The sequence below is a fragment of the Oncorhynchus keta genome, chromosome 19, assembly GCF_023373465.1.
Source record: "Oncorhynchus keta strain PuntledgeMale-10-30-2019 chromosome 19, Oket_V2, whole genome shotgun sequence".
In the NCBI taxonomy this organism is placed as follows: Eukaryota; Metazoa; Chordata; class Actinopteri; order Salmoniformes; family Salmonidae; genus Oncorhynchus; species Oncorhynchus keta.
In genome coordinates, this window is record NC_068439.1 from 48,613,097 (window position 1) to 48,632,732 (window position 19,636).

General features: G+C 47.9%; 1 protein-coding gene across 3 annotated transcripts in view; it reads right to left on the reverse strand.

Annotated features, from left to right (window-relative positions):
• The window catches only part of LOC118398396 (kelch-like protein 29), a 355,602-nt gene that overhangs the window by 150,444 nt on the left and 185,522 nt on the right, over positions 1 to 19,636 (reverse strand). For all 3 annotated transcript variants that reach the window (XM_035793685.2, XM_035793683.2, XM_035793684.2), the window contains exons 4-5: positions 11,067 to 11,223; positions 6,160 to 6,729 (exon numbers count right to left, since the gene is read on the reverse strand). In XM_035793685.2, the coding sequence (XP_035649578.1) occupies positions 6,160 to 6,729; positions 11,067 to 11,223 (727 nt within the window). The remainder of the gene's footprint in view (positions 1 to 6,159; positions 6,730 to 11,066; positions 11,224 to 19,636) is intronic.

Here is a 19,636-nt window from a genome sequence, read left to right on the forward strand (position 1 = left end):
TTTCATTACGTAACAAGGGAATTGCTTTTCCAAAGTAATTTGAGTTGTCAATGTGCCGCATCGCAGTGTGAATATGAAACTAGACTGTTGTTAATTCATGGCATGGTTTCCTTTTATCCAAATGATGCATAGACACGCGGACACATTAATTACTGCAAGGAAGGGGAATAATAGCCTACTACTCAAGTCATAAAAACAATTCAATCATTTGATCTACCTGTGGCTATGGAACTCTGTTCCAAGTCCATCCAGCCGTGCTGATCCAGTATCTGCTGTTCTGCCTGCGGCCATGGAACCCTTACCTGTTCACTGGACGTGCTACCTTGTCCCGGATCTGCTGTTGTAACCGCTCTTTTTCTCTCTCTTCCTCTCCCACGCTACCCGACCTGCAGTCTCGACCTCTGAATGCCTCGGCGACCTCTGAATGCTCGGCTATTAAAAGCCAACTGACATTTACATTTACTGAGGTGCTGAACTACTGCATCCTCCATAACCACTGTGATCATTATCTGACCCTGCAGGTCATCTAGAAACGTTTGAAGGTCTTGATGAACGATCTGGCCTTAATGGCCATGTACTTTCATAATCTCCACCCGGCACAGCCAGAAGAGGAATGGTTTTCCCTAGCCACTGTGCTTCAACATCTGCATGGCTTGCTCTTTGGGGTTTTAGACTGGGTATCTGTATAAGCACTCTGACAACTGATGATGTAAAAAAAAAAAAAAAGGCTTTATAAAAGACATGATCGATTGACCTTATTTGGTCGGTAACGGATCGGCTCTCAGAACAATTCTATGCATGTGAGGTCGGGCTGCAGAGAGGAATCTGTAATGGTGTCGGGTATCGGGTGGGACCTGGAATTGATGTGGCCGGTGCTGGGCGGGTGTGGCTCCAAAAAACTGACCTATGCAGGAGTCCAATATGTGCTACATCCACTCTTCTCCTCCCTCCTCATTTCCTCTCCCACTCAACCTAGTACTATGCTTCTCTATCTGACACCCACTCCCCAATGTCCTCCTCCTCCTCTTTTTCCTCCCTCACTATACCTGTCACCAGCTCTCCTCCTCCATCCCTCCCTCTCTCCTCTCCTCTGCTCTGCTGGGGCCAGCGGTGTAAGTCAGTCTTTTAATGGCCTGTTTTCAGCTGGGAACGCCACGATTAGGAGAGTGACAGGGGAAATCTGAAGTAAGAATGGATTAGTACGAGAGAGAGAGAGAGCAAGAAAGAGACAGAGAGAGTGAAAGAGGGGGACTTAAGTCCAGATTGCTTGTTTTCCTGAGACAGCTGAATATAAAATTGCACCTTCTCAGTCTATACCATCCAATCTGCTCAGCCTTATTATCTTTTATATATATATAAGTATAAAGCACAGTGTGTGTGTGTGTCTGTGCTACAGCGTGTACTAGTGTGTGTGTGTGTGTGCGCGTATGTGTGTGTGTGAGTCCGTGCGCTAGCTACAGTATGTGCTCAGTGTTAGCCTCCTAAGTGCGTGTGCTTAGTTTTTAATCTGAAATCCATAGCTGTCTGTATAGCTGTGTCCGTGGGCGATCGGAGAGGATCTCACCTCTATTTGCCATTCAGACCTGTCATGGTGGGGTTAATACATACACAGGAGGATGACAGCTAGATAACACCCCAGTCATCAGCTTATACCTTCAACAACCATCAGGCATCCTGGAGAAGCCAGACAGACCAGGAGGATTTGGTTAAAGATGTTACCGTCTCTCGTTCTGTTTCCCTTTCTGTTTCTGACTCTCTCTCTCTCTGTGTCTCTTTCTCTCCCTCTCTGCATGTGTCTCTCGTTTTTACTTTCTCCACCCTCTCTCCACCAGACTGAAAAAGAATAAGTGAAACAAAGATGAACAATTAAGCCTCTGACGGTTGATGAGGTGGCCACTGAAAGGTCATGAAAGGTCTCACACACACACACGGCTCAACTCACTGGGATCCTAATCACACCAACACTTAAAGTGTCGAGATCCTACTGAGAGCCATTCAAATCAGCTTACTCTTTTTACAGTGAATTTGAAGCACTCTGAAATAATGTAAAAATCCTTCCTCTGAGCTGGTGGAATACTATCATAAAAGAGACCCGTAACAAAGACTGCCTCTCAATCTCCAAGCCCTCACTGAATACCCAAGCCCTCACTGAATACCCAAGCCCTCACTGAATACCCAAGCCCTCACTGAATACCCAAGCCCTCACTGAATACCCAAGCCCTCACTGAATACCCAAGCCCTCACTGAATACCCAAGCCCTCACTGAATACCCAAGCCCCCACTGAATACCCAAGCCCCCACTGAATACCCAAGCCCCCACTGAATACCCAAGCCCTCACTGAATACCCAAGCCCCACTGAATACCCAAGCCCCACTGAATACCCAAGCCCTCACTGAATACCCAAGCCCCCACTGAATACCCAAGCCCCCACTGAATACCCAAGCCCCCACTGAATACCCAAGCCCCCACTGAATACCCAAGCCCCCACTGAATACCCAAGCCCCCACTGAATACCCAAGCCCCCACTGAATACCCAAGCCCTCACTGAATACCCAAGCCCCCACTGAATACCCAAGCCCTCACTGCACACAGAAGAAGTGCACACCGTAGGAGTGTTGTTGAAACCAAGAGGTCTGTGCCAAAGTGGGTGCTAAAATATGACTGATAACTGATTTAATAGTCACAGAACCAAGCAGATAATTCTGATTTTTCTTAAGGCAAGGACATTCATATCTGTCAGTCAAATGAAACACAGCGTGTTTTTGTGCATGTTAGGAATGGTAAAAGTCCCCCCTAACCACAGATCTAAGACCAGATTACCTTCCCCCAATCCTAACCTTAACTATCAGGGATGAAAAATAACCCTGGACCATTGCTTAGAGAATACTTCTACCATCTGGCTTCTGAGCCCAGCCCAGCCTATTCCCCAATGTTGGAGGAGTAACCTTGCCACAGCACTACGGTGGACTTCATGAGGAAACAGGCTGGGCACAGCCCCCATCCTCATCAACGGGGCCGTGGAGATGGTCAAAAACATCAAGAACCTCGTCGTACACATCTGAGGAACTGAAATGGTCAAACCACACAGACACCGCGGTGAAAAAGGCACGAGGCTGTAGAAATTCGACCAGCCACAGTGTTCTACAGGAGCACCATCGAGAGCATACTGTCGGGCTGCATCGCTACCTATATGTACATACCTACCTCAATTACCTCGTACCCCAAAACATTGACTAAGTACTGATGCCCTGTGTATATAGCCAAGTTACCGTTACTTATTCCTCATGCAATTATTTTTCAATTGTTTTTCTTTTTCTTCTCTCTGCATTGTTGGGACAGCCCCGTAAGCAAGCATTCCACTGTTAGTCTACACATGTTGTTTACCAAGCATGTGACGTAACATTTGATTGATTTGAGCAAGGCACGGCAACACCACCGCCGCTGACCGCAAGGCGCTACAGAGAGTGGTACGCTCTGCAGAACGCACCACTGGGTGCACACCGCCTTCCCTTCAGGACACCTACAGCACCAGATTTTTTTTATTTATTTGACCTTTATTTAACCAGGCAAGTCAGTTAAGAACAAATTCTTATTTTCAATGACGGCCTAGGAACAGTGGGTTAACTGCCTGTTCAGGGGCAGAACGACAGATTTGTACCTTGTCAACTCGGGGGTTTGAACTTGCAACCTTCCGGTTACAAGTCCAATGCTCTAACCACTAGTCTATGTCGCAGAAAGGCCCAGAAGATCATCAGAGAACTCAGCCACCCGAGCCACGGCCTGTTTTCCATGCTTCCATCACTCAGACGTGGGCAGTACAGTAGCATCATGGCAAAAACTAACAGACTTGCCAATAGCTTCTACCCTCAGACCATCAAGCTGCTGAATAGCCACCACGAGTCAGCTACCTGCTCCCCCTGTACCCCTCCTGTCCCCTCCCATCACTTCCTGATGGCCACTGATGTTTAGTGACCTGAGGGGATATCTGTTCCCTGAGCGCAAGAGAGAGGAAGAGAAAGAGATGGAGCACAGCAGGAGACCAAGAGAAAGAGGGGGGGGGGGGGTAGAGAGAGGGTGGAGAACACAATAGGAATGAGCAAGAGATAGGGGGAGTACAGCAGGAGGTGGCGTCAAAATGTTATGAAGACAGGCACTGCACGACAGGCTGGTTTGTGGTGGTTGACTGGTTGATTATCACGGCAGCAAGGTTAAGTGTTTCATATAGTCTGGAAGGTGTCTCTCTCCGCTCCGCGAGGACAAAAGCAAGTTGCCGAGACGCCTGGCTAATTCTCGGCTAAGCCCTCTCAGGGTCATACAGCAGTCTATTATCCAGACTATGACCTTACTGGCAGCTCAAACATTCTAGACATCTCGAAACACTAATCTATGAAAATAGTCAGGGGTAAGAGTGAAGGGAATCTAGACAGTGCAGTCATATTAGTATCAAAAGTGCACTCGACCCTGTGCGCAAATCAAGGTTTTCAAGAACCCTCTGCTCCGATTTGACACCTGCTACTGTGCTGCTGCTCTGAATGGAACTCTGCTATTCCTGTGCCTTTCCTACCACAGTGACATCTGTATGCTCATTTCTACCTCTGAATATTTCATAAAGTGGTACTCCATCTCGTCACGTCTCATGGTTCTAAGCAGAGCCCCCTGCATGCGTTTATGAAATAGAATTTTACTGGTACTAGTACTTTTGGTAGGAAAGCTCTGGTTTAGTGTAGTTGCAAACAATTCGGATTAGCTTTGGCTATTGGAATAAATACTACATTATATAGATTGTGAAACACACAACGTATGAATTCAAAAACAACATTTTGGCTATTCGACTAAATACAATACATAACAGCATAGCAACACTATACCCATTACAAAACCCGGCAAGCATCTAGGCGAACAGGAGACGCAGCAGAAATTAGCTGCCGGACTGCAGTTCAATATGTCTGCACTCTAATTGTCTGTGTTTCCATTCCACCTGCTGTCTCATTTAAATGTGTCTCAGGTAGCCTCGGCTCCGACTGCCACAACTGCTTTCTACATCAATCTGGAAACTCATTTGCACACGTTCTATTGATCTACTCCCAAAATAAAATAAAATTAAATGAGTTGGGGGGAAGGCCAATCTAAACTCTAGATTAAAAGCTTCATTAAATGTGAAAATTGGTCAGGGAATATAGAACATCTGTCTCTGGCCCTGCATCACAAACTCCAAGGTTAACAAACAACAATTTACGGCTTTGAGATGCAGCCAAACCCGAGACGGCTCGCCATACCACTGAGCTCGCAGTCTTCACAAAGACAACAAGAGTTTGCCAGGCTTAAAAGAAACTTAAAAAGTGACTGCAGGCGTGTCTGGATAATTTAAAACAATGGAATAAGGTGTGTAGGTGTGTGCGCGTGCGTGTGTGAGCTGTGACCTTGGTGCAGCTTTGTGAAGATTTGGCACCAGTACCAGGTATTGTTTTAACTGTCTCCTGGTTAGATGTGTTTGTAGTGTTGTTTATAGAGTGCTGTCAACATAAACTAACCAGAAAAGCTGTTCCCTGGAACAAACCACACTCTACCCAGAGAAGCTGTTCCCTGTACAAACCACACTCTACCCAGAGAACCTGCTCCCTGTACAAACCACACTCTACCCAGAGAACATGCTCCCTGTACAAACCACACTCTACCCAGATAACCACACTCTACCCAGAGAACCTGCTCCCTGTACAAACCACACTCTACCCAGAGAAGCGGCTCCCTGTACAAACCACACTCTACCCAGAGAAGCGGCTCCCTGTACAAACCACACTCTACCCAGAGAAGCGGCTCCCTGTACAAACCACACTCTACCCAGAGAAGCTGTTCCCTGTACAAACCACACTCTACCCAGAGAAACTGCTCCCTGTACAAACCACACTCTACCCAGAGAACCTGCTCCCTGTACAAACCACACTCTACCCAGAGAAGTTGCTCCCTGTACAAACCACACTTTACCCAGAGAACCTGCTCCCTGTACAAACCACACTCTACCCAGAGAAAAGCTGAGTCCTACACTGAGAAAACCTACTCAGTATAAAACAAAATAATTAGAGAATAAAGTTGTATTGGGCCTGTGTTACATTTGGTGTGTGTGACTGCAGACTTGCCCAGTCAGAGTGGGTCTGTCTTACCTTTAGGATGTCCTGGGTCTGTGAACTCGTACTTTCCCATCCCCACCGTCCTCAGCATCTGCAGCCCATTGGGCCCTCTAGGACCATCCTGATTGGCTACTGGAGTAGGAGGAACTAGCCGCGCCAACTGCCCATTGGTTAGAGGCAGGCATGGCTGTATGAGAGGGTGAGTTGGGTGAGAGTGGTGAGGAGGGGGGTGATGCGTCAGATGACCGTTCCCCATCATTCTGTGGTTTTGTTGGTTGGGGTGCGCTCCCCTGGGACCACCTGAGGGGGTAGAGAGGGGCGAGGAGAAGACAGGGGGCTGGGCCAAGGGATAGGGTGGCTGGTAGGGCATTTTGAGCACCATGGCGGGGGGTTGGTGGGCAGTGGAGTGCGGGGGTAGCTGGAAGTGGGCTGTCATGAGCGGGTGGGGGTGGAGGGGCATGGGTGACTGGATGGAGGGAGTCAGACCTATAATAGGGCACTGGACAGTGACACTGTGGCTGAAGGAGGGGGGCTGGAGGGGGTAGGAGTGGGGCAGGAGACTTGACTTGGTCACTGCTGCTACAGATGGTACCCATGGAGGACCTGGAGAGAGAGAGAGAGAGAGACAAAGAGAGAGACAGAGAGACAAAGAGAGAGACAGAGAGACAAAGAGAGAGACAGAGAGACAGAGAGACAGAGAGACAGAGAGACAGAGAGACAGAGACAGAGAGACAGAGACAGAGAGACAGAGACAGAGACAGAGAGACAGAGACAGAGACAGAGAGAGAGACAGAGACAGAGACAGAGAGAGAGACAGAGAGAGAGACAGAGAGGAGACAGAGACAGAGAGAGGAGGACAGCAGAGACAGAGACAGAGACAGAGGGACAGAGACAGAGACAGAGACAGAGACAGAGACAGAGACAGAGAGAGAGAGAGACAGAGAGAGAGAGAGAGAGAGAGAGAGAGAGGAGGGCAAGAGAGAGAGGAGGGCAAGAGAGAGAGAGGAGGGCAAGAGAGAGAGAGGAGGGCAAGAGAGAGGAGGAGGCAAGAGAGAGAGAGAGAGAGAGAGAGAGGGCGAGAGAGAGAGGGCGAGAGAGAGAGAGAGGGCGAGAGAGAGGAGGGCAAGAAGGAGGGCGAGAGAGGAGGGCGAGAGAGAGAGGAAGAGAGAGAGAGAGAGGGAGAGGAAGAGCGAGAGAGGAGACAGAGGAAGAGCGAGAGGAAGAGCGAGAGGAAGAGCAGAGAGAGAGAGACAGAGAGAGAGACAGAGAGAGAGACAGAGAGAGAGACAGAGACAGAGACAGAGAGAGAGACAGAGAGAGAGAGAGAGAGAGAGAGAGAGAGAGAGAGAGAGAGAGAGGGCAGAGAGAGAGAGAGAGAGAGGGGGAGGAGAGAGAGAGGGCGAGAGAGAGAGAGGTGAGAGGAGAGAAGAGAGAGAGAGGAGAGAGAGAGAGGAAGAGCGAGAGGAAGAGCGAGAGGAAGAGCGAGAGGAAGAGCGAGAGGAAGAGCGAGAGGAAGAGAGAGAGGAAGAGAGAGAGGAAGAGAGAGAGGAAGAGAGAGAGGAAGAGAGAGAGGAAGAGAGAGAGGAAGAGAGAGAGGAAGAGAGAGAGGAAGAGAGAGAGGAAGAGAGAGAGGAAGAGAGAGAGGAAGAGAGAGAGGAAGAGAGAGAGGAAGAGAGAGAGGAAGAGAGAGAGGAAGAGAGAGAGGAAGAGAGAGAGGAAGAGAGAGAGGAAGAGAGCGTGAAGGGAGAGAGAGGGGGAAGGTAGGGGAGAGATAGGGAGGAGGGCGAGAGTTTGGATTGTTATTACATAACCTCATCATTTACTTGATCATTTTAGATAGCTGAACAAATTGCACAACAAATTACTTTTCATACACCACAGTTCAAAAGTTTGGGGTCCTTTTTTTTGAAAGAAAAGCAAAAAAAAATGTACATTAAAATAACATAAAATTGATCAGAAATACAGTGTAGACATTGTTAATGTTGTAAATGATTATTGTAGCTGGAAATGGCAGATTTTTTATGGAATATCAACATTGGCATACAGAGTCCCATTATCAACAACCATCACTCCTGTTTCCAATGGCACATTGTGTTAGCTAACGTTGAGACTGGTGTTTTGAGTCAACATGGGCCAGCATCCATGTGGAAACGCCTTCAACACCATGCCCCGACGAATTGAGGCTGCAACTCAACATGTTATTAGGAACATGTCCTAAATTATGTGTACACTCTGTGTATATACACAGTATGCCTACAGGGAACACCTTCAGTCCATGGTATTAGTGATGAGCTCCGTTTACCATGTAGCTAGCCAAGTATGTATTTACAGTATTTTCTACTCTGACGCATATGAGAGCGAGAATGTGCTAGACTGGAAGAAGAGACCATCTCAGTACATTATGGTCATCCATCCTCGGGCCAACTATCTCAGCACTATACCACTTTATTCCTACTGTTCTCAACTTGAGCCCTAAACTTGATTAAAACCAGAGAGAGGGAGAGAAAAATCCGATATAATATTATTATGCCCCTATAGTTTTGGCCTGAGTAGTAGGATTTCAACGAGGTGCCAGAATTGATTACAGCCTGATACGTATCTTCTCCTCCCTGTTCTCCATCTTGAGTTATTAAAGCGTTCCTGTACATTTTTCTGAACTACAATCAGTCTTTGGACTAAAATATATAATGAAGTGACAAGACTGAACTCATTAGCGATGGCTAACATGCACTCACATTTGCGAGTCCTCTTGCGGCAGAGCTAATGAAAGGTTTAAGAAGGGAAATGTAATTGCATTAACATTAAATGGATCCCTTCTCCTGATTGCTCTCTTGTACCCCATCATTTAAATGTGTGAGCATTAAATATTGGTTGTTTCGTAAGTGCTCCTTGGTCCTTTTATAAGAATTCTATTTCAATTTGGTGAATTGCTCAATCAACCTCTAATTGTTAACATACCGACTGAGGCAACGCTTCAGAAATCAAAGCCCTTCTTTCTCACAAGCGAGAAGTTAACTTTTTCAGACAGAAACTTCTTTAAAACAACCAACTGCAGAGAAGTTCCTATTCAAACCATTGATTCACTCTGGCAGTTGGTGGGGAAGTTTCTCGCGACTCAGTTCAGTGAAGTGCGGAGCTAGTTTCATTGTGGATGCCAGACGTTCACACACACACACACACACGCTTGGTTTGAGTGCCATATGCAGCAGCATTGGTGACATCTCACTCTGTGGTTGAGGCTGGTGTGTGTTTGTTTCTTACGCCACCAGACTGTGTGTATGTGTGTGTGTGTGTGTGTCAGTCCGTGCTTGTAGGCAAAGTCTCAGTCGTCTGGCCACATTACTAATACCACAGGGCTTCATGGACCATTCAGCCACCTCTATACCCCACACAGCAGGGTCCCTGAGGACTGTGTGTGTGTGTGTGTGTGTGTGTGTGTGTGTGTGTGTGTGTGTGTGTGTGTGTGTGTGTGTGTGTGTGTGTGTGTGTGTGTGTGTGTGTGTGTGTGTGTGTGTGTGTGTGTGTGTGTGTGTGTGTGTGTGTGTGTGTGTGTGTGTGTGTGTGTGTGTGTGTGTGTGTGTGTGTGTGTGTGTGTGTGTGTGTGTGTGTGTGTGTGTGTGTGTGTGTGTGTGTGTGTGTGTGTGTGTGTGTGTGTGTGTGTGTGTGTGTGTGTGTGTGTGTGTGTGTGTGTGTGTGTGTGTGTGTGTGTGTGTGTGTGTGTGTGTGTGTGTGTGTGTACACGCGTCCCTCTATACCCTCCCAGCAGGGTGTTTAGGGGACAGAGAGCACTGGGGACAGAGAGCACTGCTCTGAACCCCAACCTCCAGAAGAGGAACACGATAGGAATATTGTCCTCAGTGATGAGTTGCAGAAACTAGCCAAAGCTTTTGGTCAAAGCCACTGTGGTGGCAAAGACTCTCAAACAGACAAGAGCAGAGAGTACTTACTTATTAGTTTGAGAAACTAGACATTTAGAAATGGCGGAGGCATATCTCAAATAGAAAACAGCAGAAAATATATTTCCATTAAGTAGGTCTTAGTGATGTTTTTGAGAAATTAGATATTTAGTAGTAGCAAAGCCTACATTGGCAGTCTCAGCTGACAAGAGTTAAAATACTTATTTTCCATGAAAAAGGTATTATTTCTCTGTGTGTACACAATCAGCGTCTTAGCTGTGACAGGTTAATTTTTGAAATCTTTATTGAGACTGCGTCAATTAGTTAACAGATCATTTGTCGAGTAGGTAACATAGAGCTACAGTACGACGGATATGGAAATACTGACTACTCAAGAAGTAGACAGTATTCATGGATTCATTGCTATAATACCATACAATACATATTGTACTTTATATTGATGTATACACAGTGCAGTATATAATGAGTGTTACTTGAATATACAGTATTCATTGCATTGCTCGCTATAGTATTAGGAACGTGGAAACTGGATATTTGTTATGGAAGTATACCATATTCATTGCGTTTCTTAAATACATCGTTGGATACAGCTTTCATAGTGTCTATAGTATATTCATCGTGAAGGTGCCAATGGTGCAAGTGCAGTGGCTGTATCATTGTGTATTGTTCTTAAATTAGATCCATTCTCCGTGAGCAGGAGGCAGAGGCCAGCAGAGCAGCGTAACAGAGGGAAATTGGCTGCTGCAGAGCACAGCCATTCTGGGTTCACTTTACTACTATAGGTTCTCAACTTCTGCAGCTCCTAAATTTAACCCATTATTGTCATTGTCATTTATACTCGTGAAATATGCACCTCAGAGAGATGATTTGTTTAAAATCAGAAAATATTATAATACAGACTATGATTGCTAGAACTAGTATTGCGTGCAGGTGTGTGTGTTTGTGTGGTGTGTGCCGCGTATTGTGTGTGTTTATACGCATGTATACATGTGTGTGTGTGTGTGTGTGTGTGTGTGTCAGTACCTATGGGTTCACAGTCTCTGTGCTGTTGTTTGGCAGGAGGTTCATCAGTCTCCCAGGGTGTGAGCTGGTTGATGGGTGTCTGTCCCCACCTCACCCCTGGAGCTAACAGCAGACCTGGAGCCTGGCTCTCCCTCTCCCCTGGAGACACACCTGATACCTGGGAGAGAGAGGAGAGAGAACAACACATTAGAAAAACAGCACGACAAAACTAGCTCTGACACCTAGGTGTGAGTGAGTGAGTGAGTGAGTGAGTGAGTGAGTGAGTGAGTGAGTGAGTGAGTGAGTGAGTGAGTGAGTGAGTGAGAGAGAGAGAGTGAGAGAGTGAGAGAGAGAGAGAGAGAGAGATGAACAAATCAGTTTATCGGCCTTCAACTGACACAGGAGATAGACAAGAGCTTAGAAAACCACAAAAATAAACATCAGGTCTGATACACAGGTAAGAGATAGAGATATAGAGAAGAGATGATAGGTCTGTTACATGAAAAGGTTGACTTGTTTGTCAGCAAGCTTTGCAGACATAGATGATCAGTAGAGCAACTGCACTAACTGGTGACTGATGTAGATTATAGTTCCATAACGGCAGATATATCAACATCCACATCCGAGTGATGTTCTATAGGTCCTTACTGTGTGAGACCACACACCTATTCAACTATTCATTAAACCATTCAATTATACCTTGCAGTGTGCAATCAAAAGGCAATTAAACGTTTGTATGGTTTTGGATTTCTCCAGATCAGGACATGGGCGCTTATTAAAATTGTGTCTAGCTGTTACTAATCATGAAGCATAATTGACCTGTAAATATGGTCGATTCGAATGAAATGTGGAGGGGGGGGGTGGGCCATTCCATTTCGGGGGGAGGGGGGATATTGATGACTCAGACTGGATTATATCCATCTTCAACAAACAATAAAATATTGAGACACCTAAGTCTGATGTGTACATACACAACAAATACACTGCTCAAAAAAACAAAGGGAACACTAAATTAACACATCCTAGATCTGAATGAATGAAATATTCTTAAATACTTTTTTCTTTACATGGTTGAATGTGCTGACAACAAAATCACACAAAAATGATCAATAGAAATCAAATGTATCAACCCATGGAGGTCTGGATTTGGAGTCACACTCAAAATTAAAGTGGAAAACCACACTACAGGCTGATCCAACTTCGATGTAATGTCCTTAAAACAAGTCAAAATGAGGCTCAGTAGTGTGTGCGGCCTCCACGTGCCTGTATGACCTCATGGTCTCCTGAGGGATCTCCTCCCAGACCTGGACTAAAGCACCCGCCAAATCCTGGACAGTCTGTGGTGCAACGTGCCGTTGGTGGATGGAGTGAGACATGATGTCCCAGATGTGCTCAATTGAATTCAGGTCTGGGGAACAGGTGGCCCAGTCCATAGCATCAATGCCTTCCTCTTGCAGGAACTGCTGACACACTCCAGCCACATGAGGTCGAGCATTTTCTTTCATTAGGAGGAACCCAGGGCCAACCGCACCAGCATATGGTTTCACAAGGGGTCTGAGGATCTCATTTCGGTACCTAATGGCAGTCAGGCTACCTCTGGCGAGCACATGGAGGCCCAAAGAAATGCCACCCCACACCATGACTGACCCACCGCCAAACCGGTCATGCTGGAGGATGTTGCAGGCAGCAGAACGTTCTCCACGGCGTCTCCAGACTCTGTCACGTTTGTCAAGTGCTCAGTGTGAACCTGCTTTCATCTGTGAAGAGCACAGGGCGCCAGTGGAGAATTTGTCAATCTTGGTGTTCTCTGGCAAATACCAAACGTCCTGCACGGTGTTGGGCTGTAAGCACAACCCCACCTGTGGACGTCGGGCCCTCATACCACCCTCATGGAGTCTGTTTCTGACCGTTTGAGCAGACACATGCACATTTGTGGCCTGCTGGAGGTCATTTTGCAGGACTCTGGCAGTGCTCCTCCTGCTCTTCCTTGCACAAAGGTGGAGGTAGCGGTCCTGCTGCTGGGTTGTTGCCCTCCTACGGCCTCCTCCACGTCTCCTGATGTACTGGCCTGTCTCCTGGTAGCGCCTCCATGGTCTGGACACTACGCTGACAGACACAGCAAACCTTCTTGCCACAGCTCGCATTGATGTGCCATCCTGGATGAGCTGCACTACCTGAGCCACTTGTGTGGGTTGTAGACTCCGTCTCATGCTACCACTAGAGTGGAAGCACCGCCAGCATTCAAATGTGACCAAAACCTCAGCCAGGAAGAAAAGTGGTCTGTGGTCACCACCTGCAGAACCACTCCTTTATTGGGGGTGTCTTGCTAATTGCCTATAATTGCCACCTGTTGTCTATTCCATTTGCACAACAGCATGTGAAATTTATTGGGAATCGGTGTTGCTTCCTAAGTGAACAGTTTGATTTCACAGAAGTGTGATTGACTTGGAGTTGCATTGTGTTGTTTAAGTGTTCCCTTTATGTTTTTGAGCATTGTACAATACAATAGTGAGAAATGTTATCAGAACAGCACAGCCTGATGGAAACACTGGGTCAACCCCCATCAGACCCTACAGCAACACACGTCAACCACCATCAGAACCTACAGCAACACACGTCAACCCCCATCAGACCCTACAGCAACACACGTCAACCACCATCAGACCCTACAGCAACACACGTCAACCACCATCAGAACCTACAGCAACACACGTCAACCCCCATCAGACCCTACAGCAACACACGTCAACCCCCATCAGACCCTACAGCAACACACGTCAACCCCCATCAGACCCTACAGCAACACACGTCAACCCCCATCAGACCCTACAGCAACACACGTCAACCCCCATCAGACCCTACAGCAACACACGCCAACCCCCATCAGACCCTACAGCAACACACGTCAACCACCATCAGACCCTACAGCAACACACGTCAACCCCCATCAGACCCTACAGCAACACACGTCAACCCCCATCAGACCCTACAGCAACACACGTCAACCCCCATCAGACCCTACAGCAACACACGTCAACCACCATCAGACCCTACAGCAACACACGTCAACCCCCATCAGACCCTACAGCAACACACGTCAACCCCCATCAGACCCTACAGCAACACACGTCAACCACCATCAGACCCTACAGCAACACACGTCAACCCCCATCAGATCCTACAGCAACACACGTCAACCCCCATCAGACCCTACAGCAACACACGTCAACCCCCATCAGACCCTACAGCAACACACGTCAACCCCCATCAGACCCTACAGCAACACACGTCAACCACCATCAGACCCTACAGCAACACACGTCAACCACCATCAGACCCTACAGCAACACACGTCAACCCCCATCAGACCCTACAGCAACACACGTCAACCACCATCAGACCCTACAGCAACACACGTCAACCACCATCAGACCCTACAGCAACACACGTCAACCACCATCAGACCCTACAGCAACACACGTCAACCCCCATCAGACCCTACAGCAACACACGTCAACCCCCATCAGACCCTACAGCAACACACGTCAACCCCCATCAGACCCTACAGCAACACACGTCAACCCCCATCAGACCCTACAGCAACACACGCCAACCCCCATCAGACCCTACAGCAACACACGTCAACCCCCATCAGACCCTACAGCAACACACGTCAACCCCCATCAGACCCTACAGCAACACACGTCAACCCCCATCAGACCCTACAGCAACACACGTCAACCCCCATCAGATCCTACAGCAACACACGTCAACCCCCATCAGACCCTACAGCAACACACGTCAACCCCCATCAGACCCTACAGCAACACACGTCAACCCCCATCAGACCCTACAGCAACACACGTCAACCCCCATCAGACCCAACAGCAACACACGTCAACCCCCATCAGAACCTACAGCAACACACGTCAACCCCCATCAGATCCTACAGCAACACACGTCAACCACCATCAGACCCTACAGCAACACACGTCAACCACCATCAGATCCTACAGCAACACACGTCAACCCCCATCAGACCCTACAGCAACACACGTCAACCACCATCAGACCCTACAGCAACACACGTCAACCCCCATCAGACCCTACAGCAACACACGTCAACCCCCATCAGACCCTACATCAACACACGTCAACCACCATCAGAACCTACAGCAACACACGTCAACCACCATCAGAACCTACAGCAACACACGTCAACCCCCATCAGACCCTACAGCAACACACGTCAACCCCCATCAGACCCTACAGCAACACACGTCAACCCCCATCAGACCCTACAGCAACACACGTCAACCCCCATCAGACCCTACAGCAACACACGTCAACCCCCATCAGACCCTACAGCAACACACGTCAACCCCCATCAGACCCAACAGCAACACACGTCAACCCCCATCAGACCCTACAGCAACACACGTCAACCACCATCAGAACCTACAGCAACACACGTCAACCCCCATCAGACCCTACAGCAACACACGTCAACCCCCATCAGACCCTACAGCAACACACGTCAACCACCATCAGACCCTACAGCAACACACGTCAACCCCCATCAGACCCTACAGCAACACACGTCAACCCCCATCAGAACCTACAGCAACACACGTCAACCCCCATCAGACCCTACAGCAACACACGTCAACCACCATCAGACCCTACAGCAACACACGTCAACCCCCATCAGACCCTACAGCAACACACGTCAACCCCCATCAGACCCTACAGCAACACACGTCAACCACCATCAGACCCTACAGCAACACACGTCAACCCCCATCAGACCCTACAGCAACACACGTCAACCACCATCAGAACCTACATCAACACACGTCAACCCCCATCAGACCCTACAGCAACACACGTCAACCACCATCAGAACCTACATCAACCACCATCAGAACCTACAGCAACACACGTCAACCACCATCAGAACCTACAGCAACACACGTCAACCCCCATCAGACCCTACAGCAACACACGTCAACCACCATCAGACCCTACAGCAACACACGTCAACCCCCATCAGACCCTACAGCAACACACGTCAACCCCCATCAGACCCTACAGCAACACACGTCAACCCCCATCAGACCCTACATCAACACACGTCAACCCCCATCAGACCCTACAGCAACACACGTCAACCCCCATCAGACCCTACAGCAACACACGTCAACCACCATCAGACCCTACAGCAACACACGTCAACCCCCATCAGACCCTACAGCAACACACGTCAACCCCCATCAGACCCTACAGCAACACACGTCAACCCCCATCAGACCCTACATCAACACACGTCAACCCCCATCAGACCCTACAGCAACACACGCAACCCCCATCAGACCCTACAGCAACACACGTCAACCCCCATCAGACCCTACAGCAACACACGTCAACCCCCATCAGACCCTACAGCAACACACGTCAACCTCCATCAGACCCTACATCAACACACGTCAACCCCCATCAGACCCTACAGCAACACACGTCAACCCCCATCAGACCCTACAGCAACACACGTCAACCACCATCAGAACCTACATCAACACACGTCAACCCCCATCAGACCCTACAGCAACACACGTCAACCACCATCAGACCCTACAGCAACACACGTCAACCCCCATCAGACCCTACGTCAACCCCCATCAGACCCTACAGCAACACACGTCAACCCCCATCAAACCCTACATCAACACACGTCAACCCCCATCAGACCCTACAGCAACACACGTCAACCCCCATCAGACCCTACAGCAACACACGTCAACCCCCATCAGACCCTACAGCAACACACGTCAACCCCCATCAGACCCTACAGCAACACACGTCAACCCCCATCAGACCCTACATCAACACACGTCAACCCCCATCAGACCCTACAGCAACACACGTCAACCCCCATCAGACCCTACAGCAACACACGTCAACCACCATCAGACCCTACAGCAACACACGTCAACCCCCATCAGACCCTACAGCAACACACGTCAACCCCCATCAGACCCTACAGCAACACACGTCAACCCCCATCAGACCATACAGCAACACACGTCAACCCCCATCAGACCCTACATCAACACACGTCAACCCCCATCAGACCCTACAGCAACACACGTCAACCCCCATCAGACCCTACAGCAACACACGTCAACCACCATCAGAACCTACATCAACACACGTCAACCACCATCAGAACCTACAGCAACACACGTCAACCCCCATCAGACCCTACAGCAACACACGTCAACCCCCATCAGACCCTACAGCAACACACGTCAACCCCCATCAGACCCTACAGCAACACACGTCAACCACCATCAGAACCTACATCAACACACGTCAACCCCCATCAGACCCTACATCAACACACGTCAACCCCCATCAGACCCTACATCAACACACGTCAACCACCATCAGAACCTACCACAACACATACGCGAGCACGCACACACACACCACAGAAGTATTGGCACTCTATCTCCAGTTGGATGTGGAGGTTTAAGAGCGAGGCTAGAGTACACCCTGATTCTCCAGCTAACCACAGCCTGGCTTTTACATTAAAGAGTACTGTACTGTACTTTTGTATTCTTTTTTTACCAATAGTTCTGAAAGTAGCACTCATGAGCAAAAAGTGGTCCCCAAAAATGGAGTACTACGTCACATAGTACGCCACAGTGGATGTGTCATACTAACCATTTAACCTAGCAGTCAAACACAGAAATGGTTCCAATCTTTTTTCCACTATTCATTTGTTCACATAGTGAATTTTACAAACACTTCAAATTAAGTATTTGTTTGGTGCAGCCTTACCTTGGTGTGACGTTTTGATAACCGTGTAATTCTCTCTCGGCCAAGGTGACTTTTAGCAATATATTCACCTCAATTTAGTAAAAAGAAAAAGGGAAATACTAATTAGCAACAGAGAAGACCTCCAGCACGTCATCGCTAGCCGACACTAGACGATCCATGTGCTGTATTGAATTCATTGAATAATGTGTGGAACTTCTTCAGTCCCCTTTCTCCGTCTTAGCTAGCCAATGACTACTTTAGCTAGCTAGTTAGCAGAAAAGTAGATCAAAATGTATTTTGCATTACTTCTTTGGGCAGTATGTCGAATTGGGTGTTTATTTCAGACCTTATGGCATTTTTCAAGGATGAGCATTAAAAAGGGGAGAAGACCACTAGAAGTCTGGCCATGTGGAGAAGTGCAACTATAGTGAAGGGTAACATACCATTTTGGTCAAGGCCAGCATGAGGGATAAACGTTTATCCTGAGTCGGTGAGTGTAGCTATTAAGTTCAGTTTGAGCATCTTAGCAATACAAGGTGTTCTATACAGCTGTTAACATTCTACAAGGAAAGAGACACTTAATCAATTATTTAATTAACCAGATTACCCCGGATACCAGACTTAGATGAGTGATAACTCAGTTCTAGAATGTTGTCATTGATGAGAATTAATCTAAAAATCTACTGATATTCAGAATGTACTTTGTTTAGACATCCAGCCTGTATTGTAGTTTCATGACCAGAGACACATTTTCAAAGGCACAGTACTTTTTTTTTTTATTCGGAGTGGTACATGCATTCACACAGTCTTGATTTATAGGATCCTTCCCCCTGTATGATTGATATGGCAAGTGATGAAATCCCAAGTTATCAATTAAAAGTTTATGGAAAATCTGCACTTGTCTTCATGTGAAAATGTGTTATTAAACATTCTAAAGCTGTCATGTCATCAATCAAATCAAACTTTATTTACAGTATACAGCACATTTCTTACAACAAATGCATTTCATGGTGTTCAAAGTTTCATGAATTGAAAGGCACGTGTCACTTAACATCCTTCCTGTTGGCAGGTCTCTATAGGTGACCAGGGGATTCTCTCTACCACATGGGAATGCCTCCGTGGAGCTCATCAGTGTAGCCATGCAGCCTATTTTGGCAGTTCACAATATGTGCCGTACAGATGTGGAATTCGAGTGGAGGAAGCCCAACCAGGTGCAGTCAGCGGAGGACCTGTACCCGGCTGAAGACTACAACTCTCTGTCCCGAGAGCCCACAGAGGAGGATCTTCAGTGGCTAAGGAACAGACTCTGGGACAGGTACAGTGGAATGGCAAGTCGCCTTGAACCTGAGCCAGAACAACCGCTACCCTCCCCGTCATCCCTGTCTGTACCGGACATTGTTATAAGAACAAGGGCACCTGGGGCGTGCAGGCATCCTGGCCGGCAGGCAACAGTTTGACACCACACCAACCCCAACTGGCACACCATGAGAAGAGGGAGGTTGACGGCCAGCAATTACAGAGCAGCGGTTAAGGCCAAGCGCGTTACTCAGTCGCTGCTAAAAGGGTCCTCAGATCAGTCGTTGGATGGGGTGTCGTCTGTAAAGTGGGGCACAGATAACGAAGAGGAGGGCATCAAGGCATTCAAAATGGCTACAGCAGACTTTCCCAAGTTCAGTCCTGGGGACCCCAGGACATGGTGCATGTTTTGGTTTTTGCCCGAGCACTACACAGCTGATTCAAATAATCAACTTTGCTAAGAGATGGATGTG